The following is a 27999-nucleotide window of genomic DNA, read 5'->3' on the forward strand; positions in this document are numbered from 1 at the left end:
AGAGCTCTATGGCTGGGTATTCAAGGCAATTTATTTTATCCATCTTCTTTACTTGTGTTGGGGAATAAAAAGAGCCTTAACCAAAAACCCCAATACCATAGCTATTGAGTCCATTCTAGTATGAACTGATTTTTCGGAACCTTTGCAATTTTAAGATGTGGACTTCAACTCCCAGATTTGGGAATTCTGGGAGTTGAAGTCCACACATCTTAAAGTTGTCAAAGTTGAGAAACACTACGCTAATTTGCTTGGTTTCGTTTGAAGGCTTTAGCTTCGCCTCCTCGCTGATTTATCCTATACATCCTGGATAAATTACACAGGCTAAGCGCAAACAAGATGCCATGCAATGCCACTTGCAACAAAAGGCATCATGACTGAAAGGGGATTCAAATATCCCGCTTTGGAAGAATAAGGAGTGACGTCTCTGCATTGCTATCGGCTCATAAGTCTCGGAGGAAAAAAACCTCCCCTTAAAGCACTACGCTTTCATGCCGTTGTTGCTGTTTTCGCCTTCCCGCTCAGCCTTCCCGCTGTGGGTTAAGAGCGGTACCACGCGCTCAGGGGCAGAGCGTTGCGCGATTTGAACCTTCGCTCTTCCCGTACCCACCTAGAACACTCTGAAGGAAGCGCTAAAATGGCGGCGGGAGGGGAAGTTTTGGGTGGAAGTGGCGGATGGTGAGTTTCGAGGGAACCCGGGATATTAATCACGCGGGCGCCACAGTTTAATCTTCGATTAGGACAGAGGCGTAAGGTGGACGCGGAGGCTGCTGAGGGTCTTCGACCACTGCCTCTTCCGGCTACCATAGTTGGAATGTGCCTTGTATATGATGGGGGGAGTGATTGCCCCAACTTGACGTTGGAAAAAAGGACGTTGATCTGCCCTCTCAGCCTCCTGCCTCATCTAGCGGTTGCGTACCCGCTGCGTTGCCAGGCTGTTAGTTTGCCAGTAGCAAATAGTCGCTCTGCTACTGTCAAGCGATGAACCCGGGTTGCCTATGAGCCGCTAAGATAGGTGTCGTGCCCACCCGCCACCCTATAGACCCCATCCTGCCTTAACCCCGTTTCACAAGCTCTCTTACTTCGTTAGGAAATCGAAGTTTTCCTCCAATAGCATTAAATAGGAAACACGTTTGTTTCCTCGCGCTGCATGTTCAAAGTGGGATGAAACTGATATGTTTAAAACGCCCAGGGCTGGATCATTTGTGTGTAGAAATAATTAGATTAGGTTCTTAAGAAAAGAATTTTTACTATCATTTAGGGCTGCTGGGACAAAGAAACAGCAATAGCAGTCTGTCGAGTTTTGAAAGTAAAATATTATTGAGTTCGCTTCTCTTTTCCTAATAAACCAAAGTGTATGGCTATATTTTTGCGTAGGAATGAGCATTTTGCATATTCCAGTTTAGTAGCTTGATCAGTACTGGTAGATTCTTTAAGAAATTTCAAACTAGCCAAATCGACATAGTTTTTTCCAGATTAATTTAAACTTAAAATAAATTCAACATAAATGTAAGATTAGTATATTTCTAATATTTTGAGGATGACGATTTTCTGTAATTTTGCGCATATGTTTTGGGCAGTTGACAAAGTTAAACTATGCTTTATTCTTTTATGGTTTGCATAAGGAGCTACCTGTTTCTATATACTAGAAAGATTAAGAAAATAATAACATCTTCATTTGAAACTATAGGTAATGATCTTACAATGGATTTAGATGTTCTCCAATAAATCTATAAATTCCCTTTTTCCTAGACTATACAAAATTAAAACAAAACTGAAAAATAATAGAAAATTTGATTGACAATTATAAAATTGCATTTACTCAAAAGTTCCTCTTAGGAAAAAAAAAAAGTCCTGTGCTTCAGATTTCTTATCCTGCCAATCTGTAGATGCCAATCCCAACTAAAATGAAATCTGGTGACACCCCCACCTCCCCAATAAATAAACATGTGCATCTGCCATGCTCATACTGTATATAGCCATGTTCTAAAAAGCACAAGCCCAGGGCAGAAAATTAAATTACTATATATTAAAATTAATTTGGCATAACAGGCATGTGCAATTTACAGAAGTCATAACAGGTAGTTTCCAGAGTTGATTTTTAAGGGTTTAAAGGTATGAGATGGATGTACAGTACAGGGCTTAAACGCCAGTTTACCTTTGAAAACCTTCACACAATATTACTACAAGGTGTAAGGCACCCAACATTGCCCCACAAATTCTTTCCAAATATTGCAAAAACAATTTTAAAAATTACCTTACATTTTTGGCTTGTAATCAAGAGGCCTGGGTGGTATAAAATTATGCTGATGAGCTACTATATGATGCATATTTACATCTTGTATTTTGTAAAATGAATTAATTTGCCATCAGTATACCTACTAATCTTTTCTCATACATATGGAGTTACAAGTTACAGAGATTTTTATTTTTCTGTGCTGCTTGACTTTACACTTTTGCAAGTTGGGTGGTCATATAAATACTTTAAATATATAAATAAATATCCCACACATTTTCTTGAATGGAAATAAGACTAGGTTTGGGAAATGTATGACAACTTTCCCATTTCATATATGGAAAAGTTTTTTAAAAAATAGCAAAATCAAAATAATGAGAGAAATGGCAAAATCAAAATATGAGGGGGGGAAATAATAGAAATGAATGGAATCTCCAAATGTCCAGGAAATAAAAGTTGACTAATGTATCATATTTACTTTGCAGTCAACATGTAAAATAAATTCCCCTTTTGGATTCATATATTACTATATTAAGATTTTAATACTGTGTTGCCTACAATTATGTCTTACTGAAAAACAGTATGTAAGGATGCAGACGTATTGGATCTGTTTATTTGATACAATATATTAATGTGAAGTTATGTTTGTTTTTCAGACCTTCAGTAGTGACTGATAATTATAAATGAAACAAGGCTGTTTTGCATCATATTTCTTGGATGAAATTCAAACATTTATGTTCTGTAAAGTGGGTATAATCCCTTCCAATCTGCTTACATGTGTAGATCATTGCGTTACTGTGTAAGCCATTGTCTGTATGCAGCAATGACAAGTCTGGAAGAAGCAAATCGCGAAGTGAACATGCATTCCTCTGTCCGCTACCTTGGCTATTTGGCCAGAATGAATTTATTGGCAGCAATATGTATGGGTCTTTATGTCAGGTGGGAAAAAACTGCAGATGCACTAATACTCATAATTTTTATCCTTGGATTATTTGTTCTTGGAATTGCAAGTATACTTTATTACTATTTTTCAATGGAAGCAGCAAGTTTAAGTCTCTCTAATCTTTGGTTTGGATTTTTACTTGGCCTTCTTTGTTTCCTGGATAATAATTCTTTTAAAAATGATGTAAAGGAAGAAGCAACAAAATATTTACTTCTTTCTTCCATAATTATAAGAATATTATATGCTTTGGTGCAGAGAATATGTGGCTGTGTTCATCAACGGCCCATTTTACTAACAACAGTTGAAGTACTTGAGCTGGTTGGATTTGCAATTGCCAGTACAACTATGCTGGTGGAGAAATCCATGAGTATTATTCTATTGATTGTAGCTTTAGCAATGCTGATTATTGATTTGAGGATGAAATCATTTTTGGCAATTCCAAATTTAGTAATTTTTGGAGTCCTTGCCTCTTTGTTATTTTTTCCATCCTTGCATATACCAACAAATCCATTTCCCTTGGGATATTTTTTTAGTTGCCTAATAGCTGATCCCCTGCTTGATGTTTACTTCAGTGGACTTTCAGTTACAGAACGTTGGAAACCTTATTTATATCGTGGTCGAATTTGCCGAAGATTCTCAGTCATTTTTGTTGGACTTATTGAACTGATTTTTTTCATCCTCTCAGCACTTAAACTAGGTGATTTGGATCTCTGGTACTTTGTAATACCAGGCTTTTCCATTTTTGGCATTTTCTGGATCATCTGTCACATCATTTTTCTTATAACTCTCTGGGGATTTCATACAAAACTTAATGACTGTCACAAAATATATTATACACACAGAGCAGAGAACAATAGCCTTGACAGAGTAATGGCATCTAAAGGAATGCGCCATTTTTGTTTAATTTCAGAGCAACTTGTCTTTTTCAGCCTTCTTGCAACAGCAGTTTTGGGTACAGTATGTTGGCAGGTAGGTTTTAATGTTTTTACAATCCTCTGTCAAACTTTCTTTAAAGTATGTGTAGCAAAAGAGAGAGATAAAACAATATAAAATAATTATGATTAAGGCTTTTGACAAAAAATAAAAGCATGATACAGTATTATGCCTTGAAATGGATCCACCATACCCTGTTTATTTGATTTTTATTTGATTTTTATCTCACCTTTATTACTTTATAGGTAACTCAAGTTGGTAGACATACTAAATACTCCTTTCTCCTGTTTTTCTCCACAAGATCTAAAATTTTCATTGGGCTAAAAAAAAGGACAACCCTTTTTATTGTGTGGGCTGCATCTCATCATTTGACTGATGGGCAAGCAAGAGATTTGGTGACATAAAAGTCAGTGCTGAAACTTTTCAGCTGATGGGAAGGGATGTTTGAGGGATAGATTTAAAATTCTTATATTTACCCCCTGCCATTTATTTTAATTTGTTCAGCTACATTTGTAGTTGTACATTAACTATTATATTTGGTGCTAATTAATGCTTGCAATAAAGATTGAGATGAGTTATTTAAGGTGTAAATAAATCTGTTTCATTTTCCAAGTGCCCTTTATTCAGTGGCATCATTAGTTGCTGCCATCCTAAAAGTAAAGAACATAGAGTTCATATATTGAGCTTTCATGGTATATTCACATTATGACTTACCTTACAAGTTCTTTTACAGAATACCGAATAACAGAGTTGGAAGGGACCTTGGAGGTCTTCTGGGCCAACCCCCTATTTAAGCAGGAGACCCTGTAACATTTTAGACAAATGGTTGTCCAATCCATTCTTAAAAGCCTCCAGTGTTGGAGCACCCACAATTTCTGAAGGCCAGCTTTCCACTGGTTGATTGTTCTTACTATCAGAAAATTTCTCCTTAGTTCTAGGTGCTTCTGTCTTTGTTCAGTTTCCATCCATTGCTTCTTGTCTTGTCTTCTGGTGCTTTGGAAAATAGGTTGACCTCCTCTTCTTTGTGGCAGACCCTCAAATATTGGATTTTCCTAATCAGTATTGAGAGAGAGAGAAATAAACATTTCATTTAACAATAGCATTGTTGGAAGTGGTGATAGAGGGTACGTTATTCTCTCTGAAGAGCTATTGCTACAAAATCTCCATGCTTAATTACAGAATGATCCTTTAGCTTGTCACAAGATATGACCAAAGTCTGTCTTCTTTTTTTAAAGTAAGCTAGTTATTTTCATTTCTTTTCTGTTTGTTTTTACACACCACCTGTGAATGTCACCACTCTTCTCTTACCTCCTTTATTTCCCTCTAACACAGGGGTGTCAAACTGCCGGCCAATGGGCCGGTCACGTCACATGGAAGCCGCGCCCACCCCATTGCTGGCAATGGCAAAACAGTCCCAAAACGTGTGACGTCGTCGCGAGTTTGACATGTCTGCTCTAACAAGACAGGAAATACCTTTTAGTTCTATCAGCTGTTTGTCTAACTGGGATGGTTGAAGTTACACTAATTTTAGTTTCTCCTTGAAAGATAGAAGATCTGTAAACCAAGTTGCCTTCAGAGCAAACTTGATAGTTAATTCTTTCTCTAATTTAGGTTTCTCTGTTCTTTTCATCATACCCTGGCCCCCCTCAATTTGCTTTTAGCCATTAAATCATCATAATTAAAACCATTTAATTAATTTATTAATTTCCTTATTTTTAGCATTACTTCATTATATTTATAAGGGCTAAGACAGGTGAGGCTGGCACTAATAGTTTTTAGCTAGGGAGAAATGTTATATAAATGTATTGCAGTTCCATTAAGAAACAGGACAAGCGTCAGTTAACTCAGCTGGGTGACAAGAAAAAAAAGAGTACTTCTTTCCAATGGAATTGTTCATTTATTAACTTAAATTACTATTTCATGAAAATGCATATTTATGTAAGAAATATTATTACTTTTAAAAATCAGAAATATAAAATATAGGGCTTATAATGTAAATATTTGGCTGAGTCTGTGCATATATTTAATAAGCATGTACAGCTATATTTTTGTTAATGTTGTAGTGCATACAATTGAACACTTTAGGAGGTAAGGAGGTTAGGACCAAATTCAGAATTAGCATTGTTAAGATTACAGTATTGCATTTGAATCATGTTTAAAATATTGTGATTTTAAATGTTCTGTATTTTCATTCACATTTGCAAACTGATAAACTGTAATTATATGCATTCAATTCTTACAACAAATTCATTTATTATAGAAATCCAATGGAATCTTCATGAGTGTTTTTTTAATTGTCTTATCCCTTGAATCTATGGCTCATGGATTGTTTCATGAACTAGGAAGTTGTTTGGGAGGCACATGTGTTGGCTATGCAGTTGTGATCCCTACCAATTTTTGCAGGTAAGTGTTAATGCAAATACATGTTATTTAATACATAGTATTGCAGTCATCTATTATGCTAATTTATCTACTAGATTTGCATTTTTGCCCTTTATTTATCCTAATCTGAGAAGTTGCATATGTCATATTTAAGGAATCCGTGGTAATGTGTGGATTTATCATTAAAACTGACATAGTGAGCACTTTAAACTTTAAGAAAGAAAACAGTGGTAATGTTAATTGCTTTTTGTTCTGAATGAAATCCTTCCTAACAGCAAGTTCAATTCATATTTTTTATAAAAGAAACATCATTCTAAATGAAGTTCTATCACTATTTCTTTTCTTTCTTTCTTTCTTTTTTTTGAAAACATCTGTTCACACCAATTTGGTGTTTACTTGCTTTCTACAATAGTTTTGGATCTGGAAAGTTTGTAACTGTCAGTCAGTGCTTCATGTGAGACCTTATCTGTTTGGGAGGTGAATGGGTTGGAGAGAAGTGATGAATGAGCCTAGATATACGGAAAAGATTCTAATAACCCCTTGAATTTTCTGCCAACTAAAACTGATAGAAAAATGAGGGGGAGCTTCTTCTAGAATCTAGGTCATAGAATAATTGGTGCCGATGTATCAGAAAGCAGATTGATATTCATAGTTAGCATATCATTGAGAAGTAGGACTATGTTTAAAAACTATGTCCGTTGCATATGCTATCAATGAGACAGAACTCTTCAATGGTTTAGGCTGCTAATTTAAGCCATTTGTAACTGAACATTCTTGTTTTAAAGTGCATGCAGTTACAGTGGTAAATTATTTCATAATACAACATTAGACAGTAAAGCAATTTATAATAAGTTATATTCATTACAATTTTCAATTTTTCTTCTATTTCCTTCAGTCCTGATGGCCAACCAACATTGCTTCCACCTGAGCATGTGCAAGAGCTAAATTTGAGGTCAACAGGCATGCTTAATGCTATCCAAAGGTTTTTTGTATATCATATGATTGAGACCTATGGCTGTGATTATTCCACAAGCGGACTTTCATTTGACACATTACATTCTAAACTAAAGTCATTTCTTGAACTTCGGACATCAGATGGACCTAGGCATGATACTTATATATTATACTATAGTGGACATTCTCACAGCTCTGGGGAATGGGCACTAGCAGGTAAGTATTGAATATTTATCAAATTTATATGTTGCCCATCTCACTGTTTAAGTGACTCTCAGCCGTTTACAAGTAAAAAAATCTATAAAACCCCTAAAATCTCAACAAAAATAGATGAAGTTAAAAAGTTGGAGAGAGTGCACTCAAGCCACCAACCACCCCTGGGGTTGTGTGCCACTCTTGGATCCCCGTGCCAGTTGACAGAGCCAGGCCTTAATATTCTTCGGAAATATTGTGTTTCTTTCATTTATACATGTTTAAAGCTTATTTATGCTGTCATTTTCAAGGACAACTTTAGTAATCTGTAGTAAGGCTAAACTATTTTTTAAAAATGCAGTATGCTGGACTATTAAGAGGGACTATTTTCAGATTGGTAAAGCAGCCATGTTTTTGCCATAGTTCAACAAATTGTTTTGAAAGCTGCCCCTGGCACTCTCTGCAAGGATGTGTATGACATTTACTTGGGAACTTAAAAGCTACTTATAAAGTAGTTGTGCATTCACACATATTTGGAAACTGCTGGAAGCAGTTTTGAAAACAGCCATGTGAAATATGGCAAAGATGCAGTGGTTTTAATTATTCAGAGGGTGGTGCTTCATTTGTACTCTCATGCATTGCAAAGCCCCTATTTTTGGCAAGGTATTTGGTAGTTTGCCATTGTCTTCTTAGAACTGAGAATGACTGGCCCAAAATGACTCAGCTGGTTTCATGCCTAAGGCAGGACTAGAACTCAATGTCATTTGGTTACTAGCCTGATTCCTTAACCACTACATCAAACTGGCTTTTACCTATATAAAACTCATTGAAGCAGATTCATTTTTTTCTCAGGATCATGCAGTTGCTCTCCATTGTTACAGCACAATCTTTGAAAAAGGCAAATATTTCCCTCGAACATGACAATATTGTTTATTAAAGAAAATAAACAAGAAAAAAAATTAGTGACATTGTTTGTGGGAACAGGTTTTTTTATCTTATATGGAAAAAACTAATAATGCAGTGTTCCTTAGCTTTTTTAATATAGCAGAACAGAAAAGAATTTGATAAAAAAAGGCATGCTTTCATTATCAGACATAATATATCTGATATATGTTGGTTCTTAGCATTTAATAATCTTTTCTGTAAATTTGTCCAGCTTTGATCTCAGGCTGGTGGTCTTACAAGTTTTGGCTATTCTGTTTCATACCTCTTGTTATATATCCCTCATTCTAATTCCTGCATTCATCCTATTAAGGCCTTCTGAAATGTTTTCTTCACCACCATTCCGACTCTCAGGTTCAAGTTTCTTTTGTCAGACTATTGTGTAGGCTGTGCTGGTGTGTATAGTGTTATTAGAAGTGACTTCAGCAAATGGTAAGAGGTCAGTCCAGTTGTCTTGTTGGTAGTTAATAAGGCATCTTAAGTATTGTTCTAGTACTAAGTTCGTTCGTTCTATCCCCCCATTCGTTTGAGGATGGTGACTAGAACTCAGGCTCTGGTCTGTCCCCAAGAGGTCCAAAAATGCCCTCCAGAACTTTGAAGTTAATTGGACCCTTCTATCAGAGATTATGCAACTGGGGCCTCATGTAAGCGGTATACATGATGAATGAACAGTTTTGCCAAAGCTTTGGCAGTAGATCTTCTGGCATGGGATAAAGTGGACCTGTTTTGAAAATAGGTCAGTGACCACCCAAATTACTGTGTTTCACACGCTTTCTGGCAGTTCTATGATAAAATCCATGGAAATCTCTCTCCAGGGTGCTGAGGTCTCTGTCAACGGCTGCAGGAGGCTGGGCGTTTTCCCTTGCCTCTGTTTGGCTGCTGTGCAGGTAGGGCAGCTAGCTACATAGCTCTCGGTGTCCTTTTTTAGGGACGACCGCCAAAATTGTCTTTTTAAGAGGTGCCGAGTCTTTACGAACCCAAAGCGCCCTGCCAGTTTCGAATCATGGCATGTTTGTACTGTTTTCAGTTTGGCTGGGACGTATAGTTTTTTCCCTACCCAGGCTAACCCTCCCTGAATGGAGCAGAGGTTCTTGTGGTTGAGGAACCACTAATCTTTCTCTAGGGCTTGTTTGAAAGCCAGAGTAGCAGCATTATCTAGCGGCGATCCACCTGTTGTTTGTGCCCTCGTGGTTACTCGAGGCTCTAATTGCCGTGCCGGGAGCAAAGGCTTTACCACTTATGATTTGGCACTGTTATATTGTGGCATCTTTGACAGGGCATCAGCTAGGAAGGTTCCCTCCCCCCCCCCGGTATGTAGTGGAGGGTGAAATTAAAATGTTGAAAGTGTTGGGCCAACTGTGCTTGCTTAGGGGACAATTTTTTTGGATGGGGGTTCAGCGTCTCTAGATTTTTGTGGTCATTCCAAACTTGGAAAGAGGTTTTACTCCCTTTCAGAAAGTGTCGCCAGGCGAAGAGGGCCCACATAACTGCATAGGTCTCTTTTTTCCACACTGCCCAATGTTGCTCAGTTTCTGTCATTTTTTTTGTTGTGTAGGCACAAAGTTACAGTTGGCCCTTCTCATTCTCTTGGAGCAGTATGGCCCCCATGGCTAGATTGCTGGCATCAGCTTGAATAACAAATCTTTTCAGGTTCTGGATGCCTTAGCACTGGTTCAGTGGACAAAAGTCTTTTTAGCTTTTTGAATGAGGCTTGGTATTCCATAGTTTATTTTAGTGGCTGAAACCCCCTTTGTTTTCAGCAAGTTGGTGATGGGGAGGGCAATTTGCACAAAGGATGGGATAAATTGCCTGTAAACATTTGCGAAGCCGAGGAAAATTTGCTGTTGCTTCCTGGTTTGCGGGGGTGCCCATTCTATCATAGCTCACACTTTTTCTGGATCCATTTCCACCCCTTCGTGGGAAATCCAATAACCTAAGTAGTCAATTTTCTCTTTGTGAAATTCACACTTAGAAAGCTTAACATATAGTTTGGCAGCACAGAGCTTTTTAGGACTGTTCTGACCAATTTTATGTGCTCAGCTTTCATATCAGTGTGAATATATCGTCAAGGTACACCAAAAAACCCCATGTATAGGTCCTCATGGAGCACTTCATTTATCAGCTGCATGAACATTGTGGGGGTCCCATGCAGCCCAAAAGGGAGCACTTTGAATTGGAAGCACCCCAGGGGGTAGTTAAAAGCAGTTTTCCATTCATCTCCCTCCTTAATCCTGGCTCAGTAATAGGCTTCCCATAATTACAGTTTAGAGAATATTTTGCCCTTTAAAAGGTGGGCCAGCATATTTTTCATGAATGGGAGCGGGTACACATTTTCCACACACACCGCATTCAGAACCGTATAATCAACGCAAAGATGAAGAGACGCATTTTTCTTCTCCTGGAATAGAACTGGGGTTGCCACCCAGGGTCTGGCCAGCTGAATGAAACCGCGGGCCAAATTTTTTCTATGAATTTGTGTAGTTTGTCTAACTCCCTTGAAGTCATGGAATACAGCTTTCGCTTTGGCAACTTGGCCCCGGGGACATTCTCGATGCACAGTCCGTGGGTCAGTGAGGGGGGAGTTTATCCAAGCCCCCCTCACTAAACACCTCAACCAGTTCATGGTATTCTTGGGGTATGCCTTGCAGCAACTCGCACCTCAAAGCCGCTACTTCTCTGTGGGATTCCTTCCTCACTCCATGGCTGTTGTTGCCTAGGACTTGCTCTCTCTTTGGGAATTTCAGCAGTCCCTTTCTCCAATCCACCTGCGGGTTCCATTTTTTGAGCTAGGCGAGTCCTAATACAGGATGCCATTCCATGCTAGGTGCCACGATAAAAGTAAGAGTGGCTTCCCATGCTAGGTTTATGGGATCAGTAGCAAAAGCGGCTGGGACATCCCCTGAGACTGACCTGTCTAGTTGGCAAAAAGTGATTGGATTCTTTAACTTCCTCAGGCAGAGGAGTCTTCCAGTCTTCCTAGTAAGGTTGGGCTTATTAAGCACCTGGTGCACCCCAAGTCTAGTAGAGCCTTTAGGACCACTTTTTTCCCCAAACGTGGGATTAACAGTTCTATGGGCATGGTCACTGGTGCGATTGACCCACTTACCAGGGAGGATCCCAGGTTGTCTTCTGATGAGGTCGGAGTTCTACTCCCCTGTTTTGGGCTGGGACGGAACTCAATGATCTTTGTGCTTTTCAGGACCGTGTCTTTTGGGCATTGCGAGGGCTTAACTGGTTTCCCCCTGGCATCCAGTCTTCCTTCTTCGCTGGAGTCTTGGCTCTGCAATCGGCCGCCCGGTGTCCCTCCTTGCCACATTTGAAGCAGATGGTGGAACTGCCTGGGGCTTGGTAGCCTCCCTCTTCCACCCGGGCGGTGATCGTTTCAAACTCTGCTGGATTGGTACTGGTTTCGTGCTTGGCCAATTTCAGCTTCTTTGGCCAGGATGCACCAGTCATGTAGGCAAGCTGGAGCCCCTCGGGTGATGCAGACATGGTACAGGTCGTCACTCAGCCCATCTTTAAATCAGCTCATCAGGCTGTCTTCTGGCCTGTTAAGGTGGCACACCAGGTCCCGGAGCTCCTTGGTGCACTCAATTACCAGGCGGCAACCTTGCCTGACAGTCTTGATGTGGTCTCGGCCTTCTGATCAGCGAGGGGGTCCTTGAACTGATGCCTCAGTGCAGTCATAAAGTGGTTGAACTTTCAGAGCTCTGAAGCATTGGCGTTGTGCAAGGTCACCATCCATCAGGTGGCTGCCCCTTCCAGGGCCAGGGTAACCACCCTGACTCTAGCCCCCTAACTAGGGATGTCCCGCCTGTATTCCTGTATGTAGGTGAGGATGTGGGCGAGGAAAAGTTCCAGCTGCTGGGGGTCCCCATTGAACTTGATGCCCGGGGGGATGCCTTCCATTCCCATCCACTGGGGTCCACCACCTGCTCTTTGAACATTTGTGCCACCCAGGGCCCTTCAAGGTGGGCTGGCTGGTGTAGCCACCACGCTCTCCACTGATTCAGCAATGCCCGCAGTTGTTTCTGGGGTAGGGGGTCTCACTCCATCAGCACGCGGCTTCCTCCGGTTTTCAGTCTTCCTTCTCCACATGCCCTGGGGCCTCTCTCGCCTTCAGGGTCTGGAAAGCTTCCATCATGAAGCACATGGCTTGCTTCATAAGACAATCAGCATGGTCTGATTCCTTCTTGAGCCCGCCATTATGATAGAGCAGCTCTATCTTGCACCTCCAACCATGCTGTTGGCTGCCACAGGTAAGGGTAACCCCTTTGGTTTTCCCTTCCCAATCCTCCTTCTTCCCCATGCCAACCATTTCGGTTTGGTGGGGTCTTCCAGAGTGGCAGCTTCCTCCATCCATTCAGCTAAGTCTTCGTCAGAGTGAGTCTTTGTGGAGGTCACCCCTCAGCACTTGGCTTCTTCATGCTCACTGCCCTGGTTGGACATCGTGTGCACAGTCTCCACAGTTGGACTGGTGTCACTCCAGGTTGACCATTTTGCAGATCCTGCCTAATGTAAGGTCCTGCCTTAGCTGTTCCCTCAAGGAAGCAGAACTCTTGAAACAAGCATTTCAAAAGGAATTTTTATTGAGAGACAGTGAATGCAGAGAAAGCAGGCAGAATCTGAAATTCCCACACAAAAACGTTAGGTTAAACCCACTCTTCAAAACCCCTCCCAACTGCCCAGTCCACAGGAAGCCAATCCAGATGTTATGAGAACTCCGTGCTGAGAAGGTAATAAGAACTCATTCTGCCTCGATCTTGTTTCCCTGGAGTTGAGACAAAACAGATGGCCCCAGGCTCATCCCTCCCTCTCCCATTCCCAGAAAGATACATCAAAGCAAAAGAGGAACAAAGCACAAATGGATACATCACAGGAAAACTCCAAAGTTCGCATCTCCTGCCAGAATGGCAGCATCCTGTTAGGAATCTATGGGGACCTGACATGTCATAGCACTGTGTAACAGAATTAATAAAACATGATTTCAATCTTGATAAAGAGGTTATATTTTGATTCTGCTAGCCCCATTTGCCACGATGTGTCAACCATCCCATTGGCATATGCAGCAAAAGAAGCTCCTAGGACATTATTTTTACCAAGAGTATAACTTTACTAATAGATCCATACAGGCACAGAAGAAACGCAGCCAGCTTTGAGGTTTTCGTGTGAAAACAGCATAGTTAATTTCCCCTTTTCCCCATTTGGGCCACCCATTGTCCATTATCCACCAATCCAACACATTCTTTTTATTTTGGGAAAACAGTCTGCACCTTCAGATGGTTCCCATCATTCGGCCTTGAAGTGCCAGGATTTTCTCAGGCTGTACATGTTTCACATACATTCCTCATCTCCCTCTCATCTCCCAATACATTCCAAGCATTCCCCTCCTCTCTCCCTTTGTTTCTGTTGTCAAGTTGCGAGTAGAGATACATTTCAAGTCAGCCTTGATATGCCAACCCTCCAGAAAAAAGATACGGCTGAAAAAGACAGAACAAATGTACAAAATATTACACAACACAAAGTTTTCTACCCCAGCACCCTATCTGGGTTAGTTTGGATATTTAGCATGGAGCTTGCTAATGAGTCTAGATGCCCTAACATCCTTCACTACCACCCACTCAGCATCTGCTAAAGGATACCCCTTCCGCAACACTAAATACTGCAACTTCCCTTTAAATTTCCTGGAGTCAAGGATCTCCTTGATTTCAAAGTGCTCTCCTCCTCTCACTAAATTGGGGGAGGGGATTGTTCAGTAGCAGGTCTTAACGCTGAGCTACGGGAACCCACTAAGATACCTCATGCTTCCCCCTACCTTCCTGCCACACCGGACTCCTTTGAAAAGATCTGTTTCCGCTGTGGTTCCTGCTGCTGCCTAAATCTGAGGCCAGGAGACGCTTCTGCATACCTCAGGAGGCCGGATTGGGGCATCAGAGGCCTTTCCAGGCCTCTGCTGCCTGGATTTGAGGCCAGGGGACACTTCTGCGGCCTTCCGGTGGCCTGTTTCCAGGCAACAGCAGCTTGGAGAAGTCCTCCAGTGCCTGGATTGGGCTGCCAGAGGGCCGCAGAGGCATCCCCTGGCCTCAGATCCAGGTGGTAGCAGTCTAGAAAAGGCCTCCAGCACCCAGATCGTGCCACAGAGGCCACGGAAGCGTCCCCCGATCTCAGATCTGTGCCACTGAAACCATTCATCTCTTGACAAGGCATCCCTCAATAGCTGCACTAGGTCTTTGATTGATTGCAGGGGCAACTCCCTCTGCTGCCTCGTGAGGGCTAGTGCCACAAATTGTGGGGATGGGATGATGGAGTAAAGACTTCCTCTCGCGCACTGTTGTATTGGGGCATTTGGGAGAGAGCATCCACCAAAAGGTTTTTCTCTCTAGGTAGGTAGCAGAGGTTAAAGATGAAGTACTGCACTCACTGTATCTGCTTAGAGGATAACTTCTGGGGAGTCTTAAATGCTTTCAAGTTCTTGTGGTCTGTCCACACTTCAAATGGAATTTTACTGCTTTCTAGGAACTGCCTCCAGGTTAAGAGAGCCCATTAGACCACATAAGCCTCCTTCTCCCAAATAGTCCACTGCCTCTCGGTCTTAGAAAGCTTGCGGAACATATAGGCACAGGGCTGCAGTTCCCTCTTAGCATTTTTCTGGAGTAGAATTGCACCCACAGACACATCACTAGTATCTGCCTGTGTGACAAATGTCTCATCCGGGTCAGGGTGCTTTAAGATAGGCTCCGCTGCAAAGTGCTTTAGCTTCTCGAAGGCAGCTCAGCACTTGAGGGACCAATTCAGAGGTTTGCCAGGCTTCGGCTTTACTCTCCCCTCCCATTTTCAGCAAGTTGGTAATCAGCAGGGATATCTGGGCAAATTCGGGGACGAATTGGTGGTAGAAATTCACAAAACCAAGGAAACTGTGACTATATCTTGGTTTGAGGGGATTCCCACTCTAATATTGCCTTCACTTTGCTGGGATCCATTTCCACTCCCTCTTTTGAGATTTGATACCTTATAGTCTAGGCTGGTTTGTGATAATCACACTTAGATATAGAGCTGAGCTTTTCGTAATTTTTCAAGCATTGCTCTGACCAGTTTCACATGTGTATATCAATATATTGACCAGGTACACAAACACCCCTTTATACAGGTGCTCATGCAGGACTTGCATTAGTTGCATGAGTATGGGAGACGCTCAATGCAGACCAAACAGCATCATCTGAAACCTATATCAGCCCAGGGGGTAATTAAATACCATTTTCTACTCATCCCCCTCCTTTATCCTCATACACCTCTCTCAAATCCAGTTTAGTGAAATCCTCCCTTTAGCCAGATAGTTTAACATTTCCCTCATAAGAGGGAGTGGGTACATATTTTCCACACAAATACAGTTTACGCCTTTATAGTCCATGTACAGCCTAAGGGACCCATCCTTCTTCTTGAAGAGCATGGGGTAACTGTCCTCAACTTTGCTGGCTGAATAACTTCCCAGCCAGGTTCTTGTTTATAAACACCCGGAGCTCTTCCATCTCTCTGGGTGACATTAAATACATTTTTTATTTAGGTAACTTGGCCCCTGGCATGATTTTAATTCTGCAGTCTGTGGGGTGGGAGCGTGTCTGATTCTTTTTCACTAAAGTCCTCCACTAGGTCACAGTATTCTTGTGGAATCAATGGCTCTACTTCACCACCTTCCATTAGTGTATTTGCTGTTTCCACTTTCACTCTTCTAGTTGCAGATGCGTGGCTGGCTCTTTATATATATATATATATATATAATATATATATATATATATATATATATATATATATATATATATATATATATATATATAATATTTTATTAATTTATTATTTTTACAAATCATAAGTGCTTAGTAAACAACATGTTGTCTGGGTCTATTTTTTACTTAATAATACACATTGAATTCCTAATCTCTACCCCTTTTTTCTGGCCAGTGACAAAATTATATCTCCTTTTTGAAATTATTTATGTCTTCTTTTTCTATATCCTTCAGTATTGATCTGTCCATTTCTATACAATCCAGTGTTTTCTTGGTCCTCTCTTCTTCAGGTAATGTTTCTTCATTTTTTCAGCACTAAGTAAATACAATTCTTACTGCTATTAATACATGCAACATTAAGTATACACTTTCTCATAATATTTTTCTAATATTGTACCTAATAAAAATCGTTCTAGTTTATAACATCTTTTCTATCCAACTCATATCTCAATTATATTTGTAATTGAGGGCACTCTATTGAATCAATACCCTGTTCTTCCAATTCTTATTTTAATTTTGGTTTCCCTTCAATATTCAAAACATCTTTATAGGTTACAATTTTCTCAAAATTGATTATGTTTGGGTGAGTAAAAGCTTCTCTTGTTAAGAGCCATCCTGATATTTTCATATTTCACATATCCTTGAAAAGTGTACTATCCTAATTATAAATCATATCTTTCTAAGTATAATAATCTTTCAGCGTCTAAGTGTTATCTATTTCCTTTAGCTGAATTCAAACACATGTTTGTTAATATAAGGCCCCATCTGGTAGGTCAAGTCCTCTATTTTCTTTAATCTAGCTCTAACTTTCTTCCTTTGCCGGATAAATTTCCAAATCAGTGTATTTAGATTGTCAAATAATTTTTTCTCTGTTTTTATGGGTACTATTCTAAATAGGAAAAAGCATTTAGGTAAGATATTTCTGAGGGGAGTTCAACCCATTTATATTCATTGAAAAACTCCAACTTTCCTTCTTCCTCGGCTTCTCTTTTCATTTCTTGTTTCCCAATTTCTAACGTTTCTTCTAAAAGCTCTATAATCTGTTCTATAAAGTCTTCTTCCTTATCTTCAGATATATTCTGTCATCTTGAGAGATAGGATGCCTTTTCCGTTTCCATTACTGTCACTGAGTCTTCCATGTTTTTCTTTGTCTGCACCAGTCTTTGATTTTCTTCCTTTATATCCTTCTTTGGATCAGCTTCCTCTGAATTGTCTTCTATTTTCTGAGTTCCTTGTTCATTCTTTATAGTCATTTTCTGAAGGTTTTCTAATTTTGAATTTAAGTTAAAATCTTGTTCATTTATCTTATCCAGATTGCCTTTAGTCTCATCATAGTTTCTTCTTGAATCTTCTTTGTGTGAAACAATTGCCTCTTGAATTAATTGCAGTATAGATTGCATTTCCTTCTGAAAGTTGTTAGCTTTTTCTCTCTGATATACCAGGCTGGGGGTTTCGGAGGCATATACTGGGGATGGTTTTTTACCACTTTTAGCTAGGTGTGGAGCACTCATTTTTGTTCCCACCCTCTATTATATTCCCCAAGTGCTGGCCTTATCTAACATGCCCAATCTTATAGTCAATACAACAATATACTACTTAAATTTAAATTTAAAATCATTCTCATATAGTTGTTATAGTCTTTGTATATAGCCCTTATAGTCCAATAAGTTCCAAAATATAGGTCCACCACCAAAAGGAGTATTTTGTAACAGTTCTTCTGTCCAGGAATCCAAAAATTATCACTCAACTGATGTTTGTAATCCAAAATGTCCAACCACCCTACGATTAATCCGTAGGTCTCTCCCAGGCAAAAGTAACAAAAAGGCAAAAAGTCAAAAGTTAATGTTTGTAATCCAAGAGGGTCAGCAAGTTTCAAAACAGTTGTAACTCCCACCATGCAGAGAATAGCCCAGGATGTTTTTCTCCTTTGCCAGCTGCTCTCTGTTGAACTAAGAGCTTCACTGAAGATCAAAGAGGCTAAGTAGTTATCTGTATCTGGACTTTGTGAGACACAACAGATTTGGTGCTGTACTTCTATTCCACCACTAGATGTCCTTAGATATCCATTTTCTAGCACTTAAAGCAGGGGTCTTCAAACCTGGCCCTTTTATGACTTGTAGACTTCAATTCCCAGAATTCCTCAGCCGGCATGTCTGGCTGAGGAATTCTGGGAGTTGAAGTCCACAAGTCATAAAAGGGCCAAGTTTGAAGACCCCTGACTTCAAGCGAGGAATTGTTTCAGCTTTAAAGTTTCTTAAACTTCACCACAATATTCTTTCAAAAAGAAAAATCTTAACAGTTTTCTCAGTTCTCAAGTTTGTTAAAGCTATGTCTTTATATTACTTCCACTTTAATATTATGTACTTCTCTGTTTCTGTCCCCCCCCCCAAAAGAATTAAGCTGCCACTTTTGTTCCTCTGGAAGGAGGGGCAAAAATCCCCTTCCTTCTCGCATTGGGGACTTTCTTACTTTTTGTAAATTTGTCTTTTCCAGGGAATCAAGTATCAAAGTAGTAGAGAAAGAATCAGTATTCTCACCCAGTTCCAAACACGCTGTTTATGATCTGCTGATTAGTGCTTTCTTTTTTCAGTTGTCAGTAGCTTGGGCTAGTCACAGAAATGTAGCCAGTCTTTCCCCTGCTGGTTTGGAGGGCTTTCCTCGGATCAAACAGATCAATTGCCGTCTTTCCGTGATCAACGAGGGTCCCCTCCTTCTTCATCGCCTCTCCGGGGCAACTTTAGATCCCTTTAGAGCCCCCTGGCAGAGCGAAATCAGCCATGGGAAGTGGGAGCTCACATCCCCTCTGCTGCATCACTATGATGCAAACCAGAAGTCCCACGCATGGCTGGCTCTTAATACTTTCACTAGCCCTTGCTGGTTGGAAGCTTCCCTTTGCACCTGCCATTTGTCTCTGTCCAAATTCACAGTCAGGTTCCACTTTTTTCACCATGTTAACTCTAGGACCATGAGCTTGGTCATCCTGGGGACTACAATGAGGTGAATAGTCTCTATGTGGGCCCCAGCTTTGAGCTTTACTGGCTCAGTCAGGCAGATCTTTGGCACTCCGCCCATTATTGAGCCGTCTAACTGGGAAAATGCCATGGGCTGCCTCAGCTTTCTCAGTTTCTTCCCTAGTTTCTCTACCACCTGGGGGCTAATCACACACCTCATGCACCCCGAGTCGAATAGGGCCTTTAGAACCCCCTTTAACCCTGAGGACACCACAGTCTCCACCCTGGCCATCATGGGGACGATGGTGCCACTTACTGTCAGTTTGTCTTCTCCTTCACTGTCACTCTTGTAGAAGACTGGGCCCACTCTGGTGGGGTTTAGAGTTCCATCCTCTCTCCTTTGGCTTCTTGGGTCTGTTTTTTTCTTCAGCTAGCTTGGAGGTGGGGGATGGGAGGCCAGTCTCTCAGATAGCTAGCCAGGCTGCGGAAGTCTTGGATGTACTCCATTACTGGCCGCTTGCCTTGCTTCAGTAAGGATGCGGGCTTTTGCCCGTCAAGCTGCCATGGGGTCTTCAAATCACGCTTGCACTTCTGCATGAAGGCATCCAGGTCATTCAACTCCGAAGTCTTCTCATTGTGTAGGGACACCAGCCATCCCGAAGCGCTCTCTTCCAAGTTAGATACAACATGAACCCAGGTTGCATCATCTGTATACATCTCTCCGTAGCACTCCGTATGGTGCCATACTTGGGCCAGGTTGTCTGGGCCCCCATCAGAGCGGACCATTGGGGGATGGAGACCCCTTCTCTTGCACCAAGACATATCCCAGTGGCAGCCCTGCCACCAGCACCAGTGCAGAGACTCCAGCTGCTGCTGGAGCCACCAGAACCACTTGCTGCCATGCTGGGGATAGGGTAGCAGGTCCAGCTGCCAGGATCCCAGCCGTGCCGGTCGGGATGGGCAGTTGGCTGTAGGAGATGGAGCTGTGGTGTAGTCGACACTGCTGGCGACTTCAGTCCTCCTGTCCTGGTTACTGTCACTGTGGCCCTAGGTTACATGGCCGCCCAGATCTCCAAGCTGCCAAACTTCTCCCTCAGCTGCTCCATCGATGGGCTACAGGTGGCAATTGGGAGCTTCCACTTAGTAGGCTCGTCCCACTCAACTGGCCATCTCATTTTCCACCTGCTCCCTTGGATCACATTGACTCCCAATGAGACTAAAAGCTTTTTGGCATCTGCCGCCTTGTCCACTTTTGTCACCCAGAAAGTCTTGGGACTTAGTATTGGGTGTCCCTCGCCTGCTCTCTCGTACTTATTGTTGCCGGAGCCTCTCAGGCTGGGATTTCTCCCGACTTCTTCTTCTCTGATTCTGCCGACATCTTGGGGTTGTTGGCCTCCCAGTGGGGTCCAGGTAGGCTATTGTTGGAGAGTTAGCTTAATGTCAATTGTCCCATTGGCATATGCAGCAAAAAAAAAAATCTGGGACATTATTTTGCCAAGAGTATAACTTTACTGATAGATCCATACAGGCATAGGCATAGTTAATTTCCCCTTTTCCCCATTTGGGTCACCCATTGTCCACCAATCCAACATGTTCTTTTTACTTTGGGAAAACAGTCTGTGCCTTCTGAAGGTTACCATTGCACAGCCTTGAAGTGTCAGGAATTTCTTAGGCTGCAAACGTTTCACATAAATTTCTCACCTCCCTCATAGCTTCCAATACACTCCAAGCATTCCCCTCCCCCCACTCTTTGTTTCTGTTGTCAAGTTGCAAGTAGAGGTGTATTACGAGTCAGTCTTGACACAGTGAAAATATTACTCTACTAATCATGAGATATCATTTGATTGCAAGTTAAACAATGACTGAACTCCTTAACTTTCTAATTGTATTTTCTAGAAATGTGTAACAAATATTTTAATGATCAAAAATTTTCAAAACAAAGAATTTTAACATTTTTATATCATTGTAAAAGAATTTATAGAGGTCTTAAAACTAATTTCACATCTAATTAAAAGTAAACTCCTTCCTTGAATGGTACTTCCTTGGTTGCATAACTGCTCTAGTTAATTCTGATTACACAACATGTTGCTTCTTTTAGAGTTATAATGGGAATTGCTTAACAAAAACAGGAAAGCCCCATGGGGTGCGATTATTTTGCCCCATTTAGATGCATTGACTGTTGATTCAGGAAAAACATTTTTTTTTCAAAAGCTGATAGTTCCAAAGCATGTTGATATCTGTCCTGATTCATAAACAGAATGTATAACTTTGATTTATATATAATCAGGTCTTGTTTTTCTTAAAGTATCTTAACTCTGGTCCAATATGTTATTTGAATCTGAATGAATAACTTGTACTTAAGAAACCATTATTGCAGAAATGTTTTATACTGTTCTGGTTGTATTTCACACTTTAGATCCAGAATTGGAGATACAAAAGTCATGAGCCTTGTATTATTTCAATGCATACCATATATTATATACATTGTATATAATATGTGTGTGTGTGTGTGTGTGTGTATAATGTGTATGTATGTGTGTGTGTATACAAATAATATGTTTGTGTGTGTGTGTATGTGTGTATTCACACACACACACACATATACACACATGACACTATATATAGTCCAAAGACTGGTTGATTTAGTTTTTCATCTTCTGTGCATTTGTCGGCTAATAATATTAATTCATGGTTAACATTAAGACATACTTTTCATTTTCATTTTAAGAGCATTTTGTCAGACAGATAATAGCATACTTTAATTGTTCCAAGTATGACCAGTGCTTTAAGAAAAAGATGGGAGAAGACAAACTTCTAGATTCTACGTTCCAAAGAAGTCAATAGTGTATTTTTAATTTATTATCAGAAGTATTTTTTTCCTCCATGTATTGGCTTCATGGAGCTTCAGTAGTGATTTTTTCATGGATAGGATTTCTGTAATGAACTTGATCTGAACAAAACAAAGTTGAGGACATTCTTGCAGGTCGTGCTAATTTTTTAGTGTTATTTAAAAAAATCATGACAAACATGAGACTGGTATTAAAATAGGAATTGTTCTTTTTGGTAATTATTGCATTTCTGGCTCTCTCATAGGTGGAGATTCATTACAGCTTGACACGCTTTTAGACTGGTGGAGAGACAAGAATGGCTCCTTTTGTTCACGGCTTATTATAGTTTTAGACTGTGAGAATGCTCAGCCTTGGGTTAAAGAAGTCAGAAAAGTCAGTGACTTGTATATCGCAGTGCAAGGAGCAGAATTGGCTAAAGTAGTAGACATAGAAGAATCAGACCCTCCCCATCTTGGTGATTTCACCCAAGATTGGGTTGAATACAATTGTAATTCTAATCACAATATCAGCTGGTTTGAAAAGGGGCGTACTGTGAAAGCTGTGTATGGAGTGTCAAAAGGATGGAGTGACTACACTTTACATTTGCCAACTGAAAATGATGTTGCCAAGCACTGGATGGTGTATTTTCCCCACATCACATACCCATTGGTTCATCTTGCAAGCTGGTTCTGTGGGCTTAATCTCTTCTGGATTTGCAAATTTTGTTTTAGGTGCTTAAAACGATTAAAAATGAGTTGGTTTCTTCCTACAGTATTGGATACAGGACAAGGCTTTAAACTCATCAGATCTTAACCTAAGAACCAGAAATGAGAACTCTTAAAACTTGAAACAGGATTGACTTATAATTTTTTATTTCTTACATTTTACTTTTTGAAGATATGTTGTTACCCATGTAGCCATATTCCTTTTTGTATTTTCTTGAGCAAATGCAAGATTTCAGAAAAATAAGAAACTCCATTTGAAAACAAAAACAGCATAGATGTTAAGTGAAATTTGTAACCAAATTGGATTTGAATTCCATAAGAGCCATTAAATGTGACCATAGATTTGAGAGACAGCTTTGTGTGCTTTTTTGCATTGCAGCTGTCTGATACAAATTTGTCAAATTTCACACTTACTAAACACTGTTCTAAACATTCCATAGGACAAATATATCTGTTTCAATCCTAGGTCATTGGAAGAGAGATTATTGAATAGTGATAACCTTTTGTTTTGAAGGGCTTCAAAACATAAAGCAGCAAAGAACTAAAATAAATCAAGTTATGCCAGCTAGATAGCTGTAATTTAATTCAGGTTGGCACTTTAATTCATGTTGAAATGAACTAAAGTGAATGTTACATTTTTCCATGAAATGTTCATGTGCATGTACATAGGAGTTCTATCCTAAGCCTAGACAAACATACATGGGAGTAAGTATTACTGGAGCTTATTCTTAGGATTAGAAGCATAATGTTTTGTCTTTGAAATGATGCTGAAATTAATTTTTGAATATTTCAAGCCTTAATTAACACATCATAAATAAACTCAGCAAAGCTAAACTCAGCAAGGTTAAATTGATATTTTTCTCTGATTTTCAGTGGAGAAAGCAAAGCATCTTTTTATTATATTTTTTCTTCACATTGAAACACATTGATTTTAGTTTAAAAAATACATTCTTAAGCTGCAGAATCTTTTTCTTTGTGGAGCTAGAAAATAATTGAGTAGTAACTAAAATGCATATATGAAAAAACAAGGTATCTTCAGTTCATTTTTTTTGCTGGTCAATTTTTAGTTGTAACTATTCACTGAATACTAATGATTCATGCAACAGTTTTAGAACTATAAAATTAAGATAAAGTATCCCCACAAACCCATTTAATGTTTCTAATTATGGGAGTTAAATGGCTTGTTTTCACCTCTCTTTTACCTTATAAAATGTACAGCACAATGAAAGCGTATAGACTAAGATAAAACTGGCAATATCTGGAGATAATATGATATAATCTGCATTCTTACTTTAACTTTTTAAATGGAAATCTGTTTTGTAATTATTGATTACAGTAAGTACTTCATACTTTTGTCAAGCACTATAAAAATAGATTCACAGTGCATTAAGTGCCACTCCTATATTTATCCAAATTACTATCAGTTACTACAGAATTTTAATTTAAAATGTGCATTAATAGTAACAATACTGCTAAAACCTTACTAATTGTACTTTTCTTACTTAAGCTATTTTTCTGTTTAACAGTTCATAGTTTGACAGATTCAGGAACTGGGAAAAATTCTTTCTCTTGCATTGCCTATTCCACTCAACAGCAATGGTCTGCAAAGACCAATGCCCCTAAAGAAACCACTTGCCAAGAGACAACATTCAGAGTTATAAATAAGATTAACTCCATGTTTTTTGGCCAATAATAACAAATTAAGCATTCTATAATGATTGAATCAAGATGAGAGTCTAACTAAAAATCAGGATTTTTTTTTTTCCTAAAACAAGTTCTGTGCATCCTTTGCCAAGATTGCCAGAATGAAAATAACCCAGTTATTAAATAACCCATGTTTTATAAATAATATCAGAGAGGTAATTAGGCCTAGATGAGATCAGAGTACTTTTGTCCTAAAATGCAGTTTCAGCCCCCCCAAAAAAATCAGTTTTAATTTCAAGTTGTCAGGACTCATTAAACAATAGGTAAAGCAGGAGAAAAACATTCCTTGAAAGTTGTTTCTGAAACTAGCTATTATTTAAAATATTGTTTTAGAATTTAGTATTCTTGTGCTTAATGAGTTAATTATTTTAACTCATTACATTACATTTACAAAGATGTTGAGACTTTAGAAAGAGTACAGAGAAGAGCAACAAGGATGATTAGGGGACTGGAGGCTTAAATATATAAAAAACGGTTGCTGGAATTGGGTATATAATGAAGAGAAGGACAAGGGGTAACATGATAGCAGTGTTCCAATATCTCAGGTGTTGCCACAATGAAAAGGGAATCAAGCTATTCTCCAAAGCACCTGAGGGCAGGACAAGAAGCAATGGATGGAAAATAATCAAAGAAGCAATCTAGAACTAAGGAGAAATTTCCTGTCAGAACAATTAATCAATGAAACAACCTGCTTCCAGAAGTTGTGAATGCTCCATCACTGGAAGTTTTTAAGAAGAGACTGGACAACCATTTGTCTGAAATGGTATAGGGCAGGGGTGTCAAACTCGCAATGTCACGTGACGTGTCGTGACGTATCGTGACTTTTTTTCCATTGCCGGCAATGGGGTGGGCGCGGTTTCACCATGACGCATCCAGCCCGCAGGCCAGCAGTTTGACACCCCTGGTATAGGTTTCCTGCCGGAGCAGGGAGTTGGACTAGAAGATCTCCAAGGTCCCTTCCAACTCTATTATTATTATTATTATTATTATTATTATTATTATTATTATTATTATTATATTATTTCATTTGTTCTCCTTTTTGTACACATTTCCTATAACATGCAAATACTGATACATCCAAGTAATTTGGATCTAGGTGGAAAGTATATTAATTATATCTACAAAAGTACTAAGCCATTTTCTTGATTATATAGCTGCATTCTTTTCTCATCATTATTTTATGTGGATTATTTGAGGTTTTAGTATGCTAAAATTGATTTATGCCTGAATTTACTGTCAGCAATGAATAACACTTTTCTTGAAAAAAATCCTTGTTAATCAGTTTTTTTTGAACTTATACTATAAAGTATTGTTTATATATGTATGACTTGTTTGTATATTTTTATATTTTTGTCTCCTCCTATATTCAGCTATTTAATTTTGTTACTTTTTGTTAAACTTAATTGGATTATATAAAAATGACATAAATTAATTTTCTCCATCTTTTGGGGAGCATGCACTAGGCAAAGGGAAATGTAATAATTTCTTGGTTATTTTCTTTTAATGAGATGTAGCCCTTTCACTTCATAAAATTTTCTTTAGTAAAACACCACCCAGGGTTAAGAATTGTTCTAAAATCTAGTCAAATCTGTTTCTCTGTCAGTGGATTCAATTTTATCATTTGGGATGAGAAAACATATATAAAATTAATACAGGTAATCCCCGAGTTACACGTGTTCAGTTAGTGCTCATTCGAAATTACGCGATAAGCGCCCCTAGTGTTTACAAGCGTGTCCCAAAATTACGAATGTTGCAGCACCGCGGCAGTTCTTCGCCTTTATGAACAACTGCAGAAGCTCTGCAACATTCACCCTATCCCCCCATGTTCCCCACAACTGCTTCCCCCTCCTATTCTGCCATGCCAGATTCACCTTACAAAATCCTCTCTGATGTGATTTCTTTGCCTTTGAAGAAGAGGAGAGGAGAGTCGATGGAAGCTCCCAGGTGCTGTAATATCGCATGAGTTCAGGCACCCATCCCTCTTACAGAAAATGGGTGCCTGAACTCTTGGGAGATCATGGACCCCAGAAACTTTGATTTTCAGGAGAAAAGTGTTTGCGATACCACCACCAGAACACTTTTTAGCTTTGCCTGCCTGCAAATGGGACGCTTGTGAATGGAGCAAAACGCTTCATTTCAAAGCACCCCATTTGTAGCCATATAGAGCTTCCACTCTCCCCAAGATCTCCATCCAGCTAAAAAGTGTTTGAGCACCTATGGAGCACTTTGAAACAGAGCAGAATGGAGCATTCCAAACTGCCCTGTTTGCAACCAGATGGAGCTTCCAGTCTCCCCAGGATCTTCGGCTAAAAGTATTTGAGTGCCTATAGAGTGCTTTGAAACAGAGCAGAATGGAACATTTCAAAGTGCCCCATTTGCAGCCAGATCGAGTTTCCAGTCTCCCTAAGGTCTCCATTCAGCTAAAATGTTTGAACACCTATGGAGCACTTCGAATTGCTGCAAAACAGAGCGTCTCAAAGCACCCCATTTGCAGCCAGACGGAGCTTCTGATCTCACCAAGGTCTCCATCTGGGTAAAAAGTGTTCTGGCAATGGCGGGAAGGTATTGGGTGGGGAGCAGGAGACAGACACTGCAAACATTTTTCACCCCCAAAATCAGTTTCTGGGGTCCATGTTCTTGCAAGAGTTCAGGCACCCATTCTCTGCAAAAGAGGATCAGTGCCTGAACTTGCATGATTTTATGGCACCCAGCAGTTTCCATTGACTCTCCTCTCCCTCAAAGGCAGAAACCACCGCAGAGAAGATTTTTGCAAGGTGAGTCTGGCACGGCAGGAAGGGAAGGAGGAAGCATTAGGTTTCTTGTGGGTCGGGCAGGCCTTGGAGGCCTGTTTCATCACTAGCCCACCCATGGCCTTCCCTACACTGAGATACCTCGTGTGCACTTGTTAGAGAATTTTAATTTCTCTGTTGGTTAAAAAATAAATCAGAAGCTCTCACAGTTGACTGCATTTAGCTGATTCAAAATAACTTTGTATTCATATCAAAATATTTACAATACCATACATTTTTCTTTACAGCAACATAGCTCAATTGAAGACTTCTTACAGAGAGATACAGAGACAAACCTGAGACTGAAAATTCAGCTTCTAACTCAATACCCTTTTTGCACACTCAGTAGCACTTTCTTCCCATTGGCTGACTGAGTTACCACATGACTCTTCCTGCTCATGAATATTCCAACAGCACTTAACGAACTGCGCATTCGCCGACGCATTCAATTAGCAAATGTGTGGGCGAAGGCCGGGAGTGATCTCTTTCAAGGTATGAGATTCACTCCCATGAATTCTCAAGTTACGAATGGAATGGGCAGTGTCAGAATCCAATTATATTTCATCTCTAGTTATCAGTTATAGAAAACCCCATTTCTGCCTTCTCTGGATTCTGTCATACAATGAAGGGAAGGGGGTGAAC

General features: G+C 39.9%; 1 protein-coding gene across 2 annotated transcripts; it reads left to right on the forward strand.

Annotated features, from left to right (window-relative positions):
- The first annotated feature begins 562 nt into the window (after positions 1-562).
- On the forward strand, positions 563-27999 carry TMEM168 (transmembrane protein 168). Of its 2 annotated transcripts, none has more exons than XM_039369784.1 (5): positions 563-675; positions 2890-4145; positions 6370-6512; positions 7387-7661; positions 27606-27999. In XM_039369784.1, exons 2-5 carry the CDS (start codon positions 3009-3011, stop codon positions 27611-27613), a joined length of 1563 nt encoding a protein of 520 aa, XP_039225718.1. In that variant the 5' UTR covers positions 563-675; positions 2890-3008; the 3' UTR covers positions 27614-27999. The 2 variants fall into 2 exon arrangements, with proteins under 2 accessions (XP_039225718.1, XP_039225717.1); XM_039369783.1 differs by lacking the exon at positions 27606-27999 and adding an exon at positions 22405-23703.

This window comes from Crotalus tigris, unplaced genomic scaffold, assembly GCF_016545835.1.
Source record: "Crotalus tigris isolate CLP2741 ecotype Arizona unplaced genomic scaffold, ASM1654583v1 scf7180000021230.206812, whole genome shotgun sequence".
Lineage (NCBI taxonomy): Eukaryota > Metazoa > Chordata > Lepidosauria > Squamata > Viperidae > Crotalus > Crotalus tigris.

Coding starts and splice junctions, on each gene's coding strand:
- TMEM168 (XM_039369783.1), top strand. CDS start 3,009: ATGTGTAGATCATTGCGTTACTGTGTAAGCCATTGTCTGTATGCAGCA. Junction 6,513..7,386: donor ATCCCTACCAATTTTTGCAG/GTAAGTGTTAAT, acceptor TATTTCCTTCAG/TCCTGATGGCCAACCAACAT. Junction 7,662..22,404: donor TGGGGAATGGGCACTAGCAG/GTAAGTATTGAA, acceptor GCTCTCTCATAG/GTGGAGATTCATTACAGCTT.